Source organism: Meles meles, chromosome 6 (genome assembly GCF_922984935.1).
Source record: "Meles meles chromosome 6, mMelMel3.1 paternal haplotype, whole genome shotgun sequence".
Lineage (NCBI taxonomy): Eukaryota > Metazoa > Chordata > Mammalia > Carnivora > Mustelidae > Meles > Meles meles.
Window position 1 is genome coordinate 84,678,727 of NC_060071.1, and position 12,989 is coordinate 84,691,715.

General features: G+C 35.4%; 1 protein-coding gene across 3 annotated transcripts in view; it reads left to right on the forward strand.

The window, feature by feature from the left end:
- The window catches only part of SCFD1 (sec1 family domain containing 1), a 102,774-nt gene that overhangs the window by 7,564 nt on the left and 82,221 nt on the right, over nucleotides 1-12,989 (forward strand). For 2 of the 3 annotated variants that reach the window (XM_046008779.1, XM_046008780.1), the window contains exons 3-6: nucleotides 1,027-1,115; nucleotides 3,593-3,683; nucleotides 9,323-9,445; nucleotides 10,986-11,073. In XM_046008779.1, coding sequence (XP_045864735.1) covers nucleotides 1,027-1,115; nucleotides 3,593-3,683; nucleotides 9,323-9,445; nucleotides 10,986-11,073 — 391 coding nt within the window. The remainder of the gene's footprint in view (nucleotides 1-1,026; nucleotides 1,116-3,592; nucleotides 3,684-9,322; nucleotides 9,446-10,985; nucleotides 11,074-12,989) is intronic. The other variant, XM_046008781.1, reaches the window with a different exon arrangement.

A 12,989-nucleotide genomic window follows, 5' to 3' on the forward strand; every position in this document is an offset into this window, starting at 1 on the left:
AACTGGAGCAGAAGCATTTTGGGGAGAAGCAGACTCCCCTCTGAGAGGGGAACCTGATGTAGGACTCAGTCCCAGGACCTGGAGATCCCATAACCTGAGCAAAGGCACTTAACCATCTGAGCCACCTAGGTGTCCCTAAAGATTTTATTTTTAAGTAATCTTTACACCCAGTGTGAGGCTCAAACTCATGACCCCGAGATTAAGAGTAGCAAGTGCCTCCAAATGAGCCAACTAGATGGCCCGAGTTTTAGCTTTTCTAGAGAAAATGCTGGCATATAGCAAAAGCATTTTTTTATGAGAGCGTGTTTCATCTTCCCATTAGAAATTTCTTACTCCATAAAGAATTATTGAGGTAGTTATAAAAAAAACACAAATTGAAGCTTCTCTTTTATTTGCTTTAACTCTAAAGCTAATTTTGTTAGAAAACTCAGAGTTCTTACTACCCCTCGAAGATGTCAGTTTTAATATTTTAGGATGTGAAAAAATGTATGTGACAAAATAAGGCTAGCAAGTACTGTTAAAAGACCTAATTATTTAAATGAGAATCTTATAACCTGAGATGCTTAAATTACGAAATTTCCTTTACACTTGTTACACATTAGTTTGGAGAGGGACTAATTTGTACTTCTCTGTTTTTAGAAAGGATATATGTGAACTTGGTGGGGAAGTGTATTTGAGTTTGCTGTATGTTCAAAGTCCTTTATTATTAGCTTACGAAAATTTTATAAATATTTTATAGTTTCTAGTATGCTTTTTTATTCTAGAAAAAATATTTCAGGAAATAAATTTATGTAACATCAGTTTATTTTAGCATAAGTGGTAATGCTTTAAAAAATAGGTTATGACATGAATGGACATTTTGGTAAAAGATGGAAAATATTAAATTGAGATCAAGCAAAACTCCGCATGCATGATTTATTAAAATAAGATATACGTCAACATTGTCTTAATATGAGTTCTTCATGACTATTCACTGATAAATGATGCTTTAAAAATCCTTTTTTTTTTTTTTTTAATTTTAACCAGGTGCTTATTTATGACAGATTTGGCCAAGACATCATCTCTCCATTGCTGTCTGTGAAAGAGCTGAGAGACATGGGAATCACTCTGCATCTGTGAGTTCTAACATATTTCTAATAGTGACATTTGTTTTCAGATACATTGTTAAAGGATATATTTGGCCACCTGAAATCAAATTATTAAGGGACATTTATAGAGAAAATAATACTAGCTATTGTGCTTGTATAAAACAACATTTTTTTCTCTTATCTCCTTTTATCTGTTTTCTTCTGAAGTTAAAAATAATTCTCAATCTGAGGCTTTATAATTTCAGAATTTAAATTTTCTCTCTTGTGTCTTTTTGTACAGAGTGGTTTACTCTCTTATATGAAGAAAAAGAACTGGTTGTGTTAAGGTCTCTTCCATCTCTGAAAATTTTTTATTCCTCAATTTAAATATACTTTTTAAAAAGAAGAATATCTAAATTAGTTTATCATTAATAAGGAAAATATAAGTATCTATGAAATAATGACTTAATCACCATAGGAACTATCTGTGTTGTCTTCTTAATTACTGACTGTATTTGATTATATTATTTCTGGTATGTTTCATAAAACAAATTGCATTAAGCAATTAAGTCTATACAGCTGTAGACTTGGCTGAATAGAACATTTAGAGAAGGACTGTATTCATGCATATGTACTAATACTTTTATGTACTAAAGGAGTCTAATTTTAAGATATTCTAACTATTTGTATTTTGTTCTATTTATGATGTTATAACCAATTCTTACTCTATTATGAGATATTGGAGTGAAATGTGCTCTTTTAGTGGGCATGTGGTTTTAGATTTCCAGTGAGTAACATATCAGAATGTGGTTAAATTCTTAAATTCTTCAGTTTTGTGTTGAGCATTTGTTTTAAATTAATAGAATATTATATTGCATCAATTCTAAAATACATTTTTCACTTTTTTATATTTCTGAAGTTGGGATCTATCTTCTAATTAATGCTATATCATGGTTAAATTGGCAGCATTTTTCTGTCACTTTTAACAGATTATTTTAATAATATGTTTTAAAATTGATAGCACCTTAGGTTTGATGAAATATGGAATATGGATTTTCCTTTCATTTTTATTTCAGAGTTAAAATAAAAATTTGTTGTTGGTAATGTGCTCATCCTTCTTACCTGAATATTTGGCTTGATGTCATCCTTGGAAATGGTGGTTTATTAACAAGCATTGGTTACTATTGCTGCCTTACTGATTAATTCCTTTATTTTACTAACAAAAAGATTAAAGTTTATAGACTTTAAGTGATTGTCCCATGATTATACAGCTAGTTAGTAGCAGTGTTCAGATTGCTTGACCATGAATTCTGTACTATTTGTCTACTGAACCATAATGGTTCAGTAACAGTGACTAGCAGAGGTGAGCCTTAGTGCTTCCTTAAGGAGTGACAAGCTAGACTGCCAGTTTGAGAGTAATAGATTCTTTCTGCCTACCTGTTGCTGTTGTCACCAGAACATGAAAAGATCACACAGCTACCCTTGTGAATTTCTGTGCAAGGTGCATCTGACTATTCTTCCCTATCTGCTGAAGAATACTTTGTCAGTTACTTTATACACTGCTTGCTGGTTTAGGCTGCTTTGTAGGAAATAATAAGTTTCCAGAAGATGAAATGGTGGTTGTACCCCTTTAGGCAATTGGACAGCCAGCATAAGAAGATAACATACAGTGGCTGCCATAACAGGGTAATCTTTCTGGTGTCAGTAGCAGCAGCCAAACAAATGGAAGGAAGTCATAAAATGCAGACTCAGTGGCAGCCTCTTTCACTCTCTTTGTTATAGAGAGGTGACTACACTATCGTGTATAGGAGCATGTGTAGGAAGATTGTATGTAGATTATTCACAGAAGAATGACTAGAATATTGTACAGATAACATGTTGTCATATTTCCTGATATAAGTGTAGCAGAATCTTACAGTGAAGAATAAAGACATTTTGTGATTCGATACTAGGATATTTGAATCAAGGTACTCCCTGAATTGTAGGAGAAAACTATCAAGTGGTATAATCTATGAGATGCCTAGATGATCTCTTGTGCATTCTCTTATGATGCAATAAATATTAAAAAAATAGATTGCCTTAAAGTTTTAAGGGAGGATTCATACATCTTTTACTTAAAAAAATGTATTTGATTTTATTTATGGGTAAAATTTTTCATTATTTTTAAAGGTTCTTTCAGGTTTCTATTTGTCTTACAGAATTGCACTTTCTTCCCACTCACCCTCCCCCAACCAAAAACTGGAAATAAAATTGATAATGAATGTGCTTTCTTCAGGAAGAATTTTGGTATTTCTGTACCAGGTGATTGTAGTAGAGGAGATGAAGACTGACATTAGGATCTTATTAATAAATAATATTAGCACTGATACAAGGAGAAAGCTTAATTTCACCAAGCGCTTTTAGTATACTGGTCTCCTTGTCCCTGAACTGGTTAATCCCTAGTTTGAGAAATACTGTTTTAAAAACTATATTTTTAGATAAGTGACTAAGAAAAAAGTGAATTTTACATTCTTTATGTCTTTTAGGCTTTTGCACTCTGATCGAGATCCTATACCAGATGTTCCTGCAGTGTATTTTGTGATGCCAACTGAAGAAAATATTGACAGAATGTGCCAGGTAATATGAGTTCTTAATTTCCTGACCCTGTAATGTGGAAACAGGTTTTTTCAAAAGATTTCTTAGTATCAGAATGCTTGGATGGCTCAGTTGGTTAAGCATCTGCCTTCGGGGGCGCCTGGGTGGCTCAGTGGGTTAAGCCGCTGCCTTCGGCTCATGTCATGATCTCAGGGTCCTGGGATTGAGCCCCGCGTCAGGCTCTCTGCTCAGCAGGGAGCCTGCTTCCCTCTCTCTCTCTCTGCCTGCCTCTCTGCCAACTTGTGATCTCTCTCTGCCAAATAAATAAATAAAATCTTTAAAAAAAAAAGCATCTGCCTTCGGGTCAGGTTTCTGGGATGGAGTCCTTCACTGGGCTCCTTGCTCAGCAGGGAGCCTGCTTCTCCCTCTGCCTCCCCCTCCCCCTGCTTGTGTGCTCTCTCTCACAAATAAATAAACTCTTTTTTTTTTTAATTTCTTAGATTTCCAGTGCGAAAAATCAAAAATTGTCTTACTTAATTACTCACTTTGATTTTTGAGATTATCTTTGAATTTTAAAGAGACTGAAAAATTTCAAATTTTTTGGCTGAGGAAGCATATTGATTAAGACTTACCCTGTTTTTAAAAACCAGAAAATCTTACTATATGTATCTTTTTTTTTTAAAGGTTTTATTTATTTATTTGACAGACAGAGATCACAAGTAGACAGAGAGGCAGGCAGAGAGAGAGAGGAGGAAGCAGGCTCCCCACCGAGCAGAGAGCCCAGTGCGGGACTTGATCCCAGGATCCTGAGATCATGACCTGAGCAGAAGGCAGAGGCTTAACCCACTGAGCCACCCAGGCGCCCCTCTCATTGTGATTTTAATTTGCATTTTCTTGGTGACTGATGATATTAAGCATCTTTTAGTGTGCTTATTGGCCATTTGTCCATCTTTGAAGAAAGGTCTATTCAGATCCCTTGTCCAGTATTTAATTGGGCTGTTGTTTTAATGTTGAGTTGTTAGAGTACTTTCTTATTTTGGATCCTAGACCCTTATCAAGTATATCATTTGGAAATGTTTTCACCTATTCTGTAGGTTGGTATCCTTTGAAACACAAAAACTTTTTTTTTTTTATTTGTTTATTTTCAGCATAACAGTGTTCATTGTTTTTGCACCACAGCCAGTGCTCCATGCAGTACGTGCCCTCCCTATTACCCACCACCTGGTTCCTCAACCTCCCACCGCCCCCCCCCCCCCCCCCAAAACCCTCTGGTTGTTTTTCAGAGTCCACAGTCTATCATGGTTCATCTCCCCCTCCAGTTTCCCTCGACTCCCTCTCCTCTCCATCTCCCCATGTCCTCCGTGTTCTTTGTTATGCTCCACAAATAAGTGAGACCATATGATACTTGACTCTCTCTGCTTGACTTATTTCGCTCAGCATAATCTCTTCCAGTCCCGTCCGTGTTGCTACAAAAGTTGGGTATTCGTCCTTTCTGATGGAGGCATAATACTCCATTGTGTATATGGACCACATCTTCCTTATCCATTCATCCGTTGAAGGGCATCTTGGTTCTCTCCACAGTTTGGCGACTGTGGCCATTACTGCAATAAACATTGGGGTACAGATGGCCCTTCTTTTCACTACATTTGTATCTTTGGGGTAAATACCCAGCAGTGCAATTGCAGGATAATAGGGAAGCGCTATTCTTAATTTCTTCAGGAATCTCCACACTGTTCTCCAAAGTGGCTGCACCAACTTGCATTCCCACCAACAGTGTAAGAGGGTTCCCCTTTCTCCACATCCTCTCCAACACACATTGTTTCCTGTCTTGCTAATTTTGGCCATTCTAACTGGTGTCAGGTGGTATCTCAATGTTGTTTTAATTTGAATCTCCCTGATGGCTAGTGATGATGAACATTTTTTCATGTGTCTGATAGCCATTTGTATGTCTTCGTTGGAGAAGTGTCTGTTCATATGTTCTGCCCATTTTTTGATATGATTATCTGTTTTGTGTGTGTTGAGTTTGAGGAGTTTTTTATAGATCCTGGATATCAACCTTTTGTCTGTACTGTCATTTGCAAATATCTTCTCCCATTCCGTGGGTTGCCTTTTTGTTTTGTTGACTGTTTCCTTTGCTGTGCAGAAGCTTTTGATCTTGATGAAGTCCCAAAAGTTCATTTTCGCTTTTGTTTCCTTGGCCTTTGGAGACATATCTTGAAAGAAGTTGCTGTGGCTGATATCAAAGAGGTTCCTGCCTATGTTCTCCTCTAGGATTCTGATGGATTCCTGTCTCAGGTTGAGGTCTTTTATCCATTTCGAGTTTATCTTTGAAACACAAAAACTTTTAATTTTGATTTTAAACTTAGTTTTAAGTTGGTCTTTTCTTCAGTTGCTTATGCTTTTGATGTCATATTTAAGAACCCATGGCCAAATCTCTGTGTTTTCTTCAAAGATTTTTGTGCTTTTGCCTCTTAAATTTAGATCTTTGATCCATTCTGCATTAATTTTTATATACAGTATGAGTGCGGTGTCCAACTTCATTCATTCTTTTGCATGTGGCTGTCCAGTTGCCCCAGCATCATTTATTGAAGAGATTGTTCTTTCTCCCATGAATTGTCTTGGCATTTTATTGAAAATTAACGTAAGGGAAACCTGGGTGGCTCAGTTGATTAGGCATCTGCCTTTGGCTCAGGTCATGATCCCAGCAGGGTCCTGGGATTGAGTCCTGTATTGGGCTTCCCGCTAGGTGGGGAGCCTGCTTTTCCCTCTGCCTCTGCCTGCGGGTCTCACTGCTTGTGCTCTCTCTCTGACAAATCTTAAAAAAGAAGAAAATTAACGGTAGACACATTGGTTTATTTCTGGACTCTGAGTTCTATTTCACTGATCTCTATGTCTGTCCTATGCCAATACCACATTGTCTTTACAAGAGTAGTAAAGCAAGGCTTGAAATTGGGAAACTGAGTCCTCCAACTTTATACTTCATTTTCCAGATTTTTTTGGCTTTTCTAGGTCCCTTAAATTTTCATATTAATTTTAGGATTAGGTTGTGAATTTCCCTAGAAAGCTGCCTGGAGCTTGCATCTGATAGGCATTGCATTAAATCTGTAGATCAATTTGGAGAAGACTGTCATCTTTACAATATTAAATTTTCTGATCCATGAACATGGAATACCATTTCATTTATTTAGATCTTCTTTAATTTCTCTCAATAATGTTCTGTATTGTGCAAATAAGTTTTGCACTTTTTTTTTCTTTTTAAAGATTTTATTTATTTATTTGAATAAATAAATATTTGAAGCCTGCTTCCCGCAGAGCACAGAGCCTGATGGCGGGGCTCAATCCCAGGACTCTGAGATCATGACCTGAGCCGAAAGCAGAGGCCCAACCTACTGAGCCACCCAGGCGCCCCCAAGCACTTCTTTTGTTAAATATATTCCCTCATGTTTTTTTATGTTATTGTTAATGGAATTGTTTTCTTAATTCTGTTTTTAGAATTGTTCATTGCAAGTGTATAGATATACAGTTGACTTTTATAATTTATCTTATATCCTGCATTTCTGCATCCTTTTGAAATGTGTTCATCATTCTTAAACCACTTCCTTACTTTCAGGCACAATATGATTGTTCAGTCTCATCTCATACTTTATTCTAGCGCAAGATTCAGCCAATTTCTAAGGAGCCTGGTTGTGTTTTGTAGAGAATTGTATTTAGAAATCAGCAACTGGGAATAAGGCAGAGTTATTGCTACTAAGATGTTAGAGTTCTTAGGACATCACAATGGACAGAACTGGAAGTATATGTATGTGTATATATACGAATACTTTTATATCTATATTTGACTCTAAAAATCTTCCTTATCTCTCTAGATAAAAAGACAGGTAATATCCAAAACTATTTCATTTCAGAAATACAGGATTCATCCTAGTTTTTTCTTTTTCCCTTTACAAATCTAGAACTTTTTTTTTTTTCTGACAGTGAGAAACTTGACTCCCAATATCTTCAGCATACTTACTTATTTCCTCATTGCTCTTAATTCTCAGTCCTTCATCCTTTAATCCACCCCGCGACCTTTTTAAAACCACTGTCCTGCTCAGGAGCCTTCCTCACACACGCTCCAAACCCTCAGGTTTTCACACTTAAACATCTCTGATATCAGATGCATCTTAAAATTGATGGTGTAGGGGCGCCTGGGTGGCTCAGCAGGTTAAAGCCTCTGCCTTTGGCTCAGGTCATGATCTCGGGGTCCTGGGATCAAGCCCCACATGGGGCTCTCTGCTCAGCAGGGAGCCTGCTTCCCTCCCCTCTCTCTCTGCCTGCCTCTCTGCCTACTTGTGATCTTTCTCTCTGTCAAATAAAGAAATAAAATCTTTAAAAAAATTTGATGGTTGGGGCGCCTGGGTGGCTCAGTGGATTAAGCTGCTGCCTTCGGCTCAGGTCATGATCTCAGGGTCCTGGGATCGAGTCCCTCATTGGGCTCTCTGCTTGGCAGGAAGCCTGCTTCCTCCTCTCTCTCTGCCTGCCTCTCTGCCTACTTGTGATCTCTCTCTCTGTCAAATAAATAAATAAAAAATTTGATGGTGTGTTACAGAATTTTATTGGCAGAATTAATTCTTTCTTGTTGTTACATAATGATGCCTCTTGCAACTGACAGTATCTTAGGTTTGAGGAAATACAGGCATACGTTGTTTTAGTGTGCTTCACAGAAACTGCACGTTTTTAGAAATTGAGGGTTTGTGGCAACCCTGCATCAAGCAAGTCTTACCAGTGCCATTTTTCCAACAGCATTTGCTCACTTCATGTTTCTGTGTCATATTTTAATAATTATCACACTATTTTAAACATTTTCATTATTATTGTATTTGTTATGGTGATCTGTGATCACTAATAACTTGCTGAAAGCTTGGATGATGGTTAGCATTTTTTAGCAATAGGGTATTTTTTATGTAAGGTATATACTCTTTTTAGACATAATGCTGTTGCAGACTTAAGACACTACAGTATAGTGTGAACATAATTTTCATAGGCACTGGGAAACTAAAAATTTATTTTGACTCACTCTATTACAAAGTTTGCTTTATTGTGGTGGTTTGAAACTGAACCTGCAGTATATACAAGGTATTCTGTATGGTTATTTAGATACCTATTTGCCTAGAGTTTGAAAACATCAGTAAATTTGATTTAAGAATTGGCATAACTTTAAATTATACTACTTTTGGATGATTGAGAAGTAATACTTCTGGAATTGGTCTTTGGAATTATGTCTGAGCAGCAAAGGAAATAGGTTGTATTATTACATGACCAGAGCAGTAGAAGACAGTATCTGCAAAATATAATAAGCATTTTATATGAGAGCCATTTCTGGATATTTTTAATAAAAATGCAGATATACTATTTCAAGCAGTTTTATGTGACATTATAATTAAAATAGAATTTTATTGGTAATATTATATCATAACTTTATTAATATATAGGTCCATTATATCTAGCAAACAAATAACCAGTAACTTCTTCATGACTTTATTCTTTTGGGACTCTTGTTTTTGATTGTCATTTATATAATCCATCTTTTAAATATGTCTATTATCCTCCAGTATCTTGCTCTTATAGTTATCTAAGAGATTCTTATTTGTGGTCATCCTTTATACTTGCTCATAAAAATGAAGTATTCATTGTATTTCTAGGATCTGCGAAATCAACTCTATGAATCATATTATTTAAATTTTATTTCTGCTATTTCAAGAAGTAAACTGGAAGATATTGCGAATGCAGCATTGGCTGCCAGTGCAGTAACACAAGTAGCCAAGGTAAGAGATTTTGGTTGGCTGATGACATTTTGTTAATGTAAAATTTAGTATATTCTGAAAATTGTTAATTGACTTAGGTGCCTAATTTGTAGAGGACCAGATCAACCTAACAAATATTTAGGCTCATTACTTTTAGAAAGAGTTCTGATAATGCAAATTATCTACAGTTTGAACGAGGGAAAATAAACCAAACTAAAGGTACCTATTACCCAATGAATTTGAAAGATAAAAATGAAATGCTGAAATCTGTCTTTGTTTTAGGCTAGGATTTGCAATCTTTTTAGTTTGACTTAGAAATAGTTTGACAGGGGCTCCTGGGTGGCTCAGATGGTTAAGCATCTGCCTTTAGCTCTGGTAATGATCCCAGAGTCATGGAATCAAGCCCCATGTTGGGCTTCCTGCTCAGTGGGGAGCCTGCTTCTCTCCCCCTGCTTGTGCTCTCTTGCTCTGTCAAATAAATAAAATCTTTTGAAAAAAGGAAAAATAGTTTGACAATTGTTTTGTTATAAATTATACTAAAAATATGTTGACATTATTTTATTTATAATCACTATCGTCACCATTCTAACTTCAGATCTACTTAGGAGAGAGGATCCAAAGAAGTTACATTGCATAGTGTAAGAAAAGAAGGAACTTAGGATGGACCATCCATTCTATATCATAGTTACTTTTTAGATAGGTTCAGCTTAGTTATAAATAAATCTGTAAATTTATTATTAGTTATAGCCCTACTGTGCCCTATGCTTCTTGAATTTGAACAACACTTGAAATTCTAAGGAATGATGGAGGGCAAATGAAAGACTAAACAACTATGTATTTACTTCCCATTTTTCCCCACTGATTAGATTTAGATAGTCTACTACTACTTCTGATTAGTTTTTGAGGCGTATGTCTTAAATGTTCTTCTTTTCAAAGTTTATCATTAACTTTACATAAAATAGTAGAAATAGTTCTCAGTTTGTTTAATTAATTTAATGTATTTTAAAAAGAGTTTTCTTAATTTTTCTCCTGATTTGCACTTCTAAAGACCTAGTATAACTTCTTTCCCACTTATAAGTGTTCATGGTGGAAAAATAGTTATGACTTTCTTAGGAAAATGTGATTAAAATGAATAAAATTGTGATTTTTTTCCTTCAAAACTGATATAAATTCCCATCCCTACCACAGTCTTAAAACAAATTTTGTATCTTCTTAAATTTTGTTTTCTGAAAATATTACTCCCCTCCTTGATAATTTATTGTCTAAAGTCTTGTTTATATTCCTTTTTGATATTAACTCCTTATTCTTACCCAGGGAGGCTGTCTGCTACATAGTATAATTTTCAGTTATTGAATATAATTATAATTTTTACCATTGGTTGATTGAATCAAACCAAATGTGCTTTCAGTATTGTAAAATTGGGGCATTAGGCTGACTCAGTAAGTAGAGCATGTGACTCTTGAACTCAGGGTCATAAGTTCAAGCCCTACGTTGGGCATGGAGTCTTCTCAAAAAAATATATTGTAAAACTGATTTATAAACCTTTTTCTTTTGTTTCTAGGTTTTTGATCAGTATCTCAATTTTATTACTTTGGAAGATGATATGTTTGTATTATGTAATCAAAATAAGGAGCTTGTTTCGTATCGTGGTATGTAAAAACAGGAATATTATAATTCGTTGTTAACAAAATGAGTTGTACTGTAAACAAAAGTAGCATATTTGGTACAATCAAAAGCCAGCTTTGTTTATAGCAGCAGAACTCTAAAAGATATTTTAAAGCACACAAAGAAAACACAGAATTTAGACTGAATTCTGTCACTTAGAAGCAACATGTAATAAAGTTGTTTTTAAGTTCAGTGAAGTACCAATGCTCTGACCTTTTAGGTACCACATAGTAGCTTGCCTGAATGGTTTAGTCATGGCAAGTAAGACAGTATTTTAGTAGTAGGAGTCAATGAGTCTTCTAGTACTTTGACTCTTGGACAAGACCAACTTACTCTACTTCTCTGTGCTTTAGTTTCCTCATCTATAAACTGGAGATAGTAATACTATCTGCCTCACAGAGTTTTTGTGGAAATTAAATGAATTAATTGTATAAAATGCCTGGAAAAGTTTCTAGTACAGCAGCCGTCAACAGCTATTATAGCATTATTATGGAATGAAGCATAGGTGTTTTCTCAAATACAGATTTTTAGACTCCTTGATTCTTACACCCTGTTTGTGCACTAGTGGATTGAATACTGGTATTTGATCAAATGCTAACTACCTCTGGAGTTTGTATTCAGTCTTTTGGTAAACTGACCATTCCTGGATATTGATTAAAACTAATACACACACATGCATACACACACACAACACCCAAACCCCATTTTATTATCTATGTTGCTTTTTTTTTTCAGAACACTTTTTTGCCCCTTTATCTTTTTAAGTGTACAATACAGTATTGTTGGCTCTAGATACAGTGTTGTATAGCAGATCTCTAAAAGTTACTCATCTTGTTTAACTGAAATGTTATGTCCACTAATTATTCAGGTATTTTAAAGAAAAACACAAACTGTAGTTAGATATGATTAGCCAGTTCATTCAAATAATCATTAATTTGCTACTGAAGGGTTGAGATGTTTGGGGTTGACTAGCATTTCATTGGTTCCTGAGTGGAGAGTGGGCCCCGGAAAGGGGCATTTGTAAATGTGTCAGGTTGTTTTTGATTGTTACTAGCATTCAGTGAGCAGGGACTAGGGATGCTAGACGTTCTGAAGTGTGTAAACATGCTCATAACAGGAAATTGTTCTGCCCACAATGCCAGTGGTACCCTGTTATAAAATACTGGACCAGATGTTAAGCTCCCTGAGAAGGGAACATCAGTTTTTTGTTTCCTTGAGCTGCATAGTGTGCTGTGTTTTAGAAATTAAACAACATCCCTAAAGGGTCTAAGCATTTGCTGAATTGCCTCTGTCAGAGAGTTTTGACAGTGGTTGTTATTTACAGAAGTCTATTTACAGTGAATCGAGTTTTAATTAACTAGCTACTTAAGTATTTAAGTTACGCATTTAAAGCCTAGTTTTCCTGAAGCCTTTAAGCGAATCTTTTAAATTGTTATTTATAAATTGTTACTATAAAAACAAAGCACCTTGTGCTCACTTCCGCAGCATGTAGACTCAAATTAGAACCATACTGATATTAGCATGGCTGCAGTGCAAGGATTACATGCAAATTCATGAGGTTTTCCATAAAAACAACAACAGTAACAACAGCAAAAACACAGTGAAGCACCTTAGCTTTTTCTTTGATCAGTTAATTCAGATTGAACAGATTAGATTCTAAACAGCCCCAGTTAACAAGCTTAGTCAACAGACTTGGTTCGCTGAATTCCCTTAGTTTAAATTGCATCTGTAAGTTTAGCATTTTCATTTTTAAGTACTTTAAATGTGAAGCCAGGCAAATTTATTAATCTAATAAGCAAAATCTTCCCAAATATTCAAGTTACTTTTAGGAATAATTAAATTTATAGTGAGTCTAAATTCATTAAACCTTCAGGTACTTATAAATGTAACTAATTTTCTT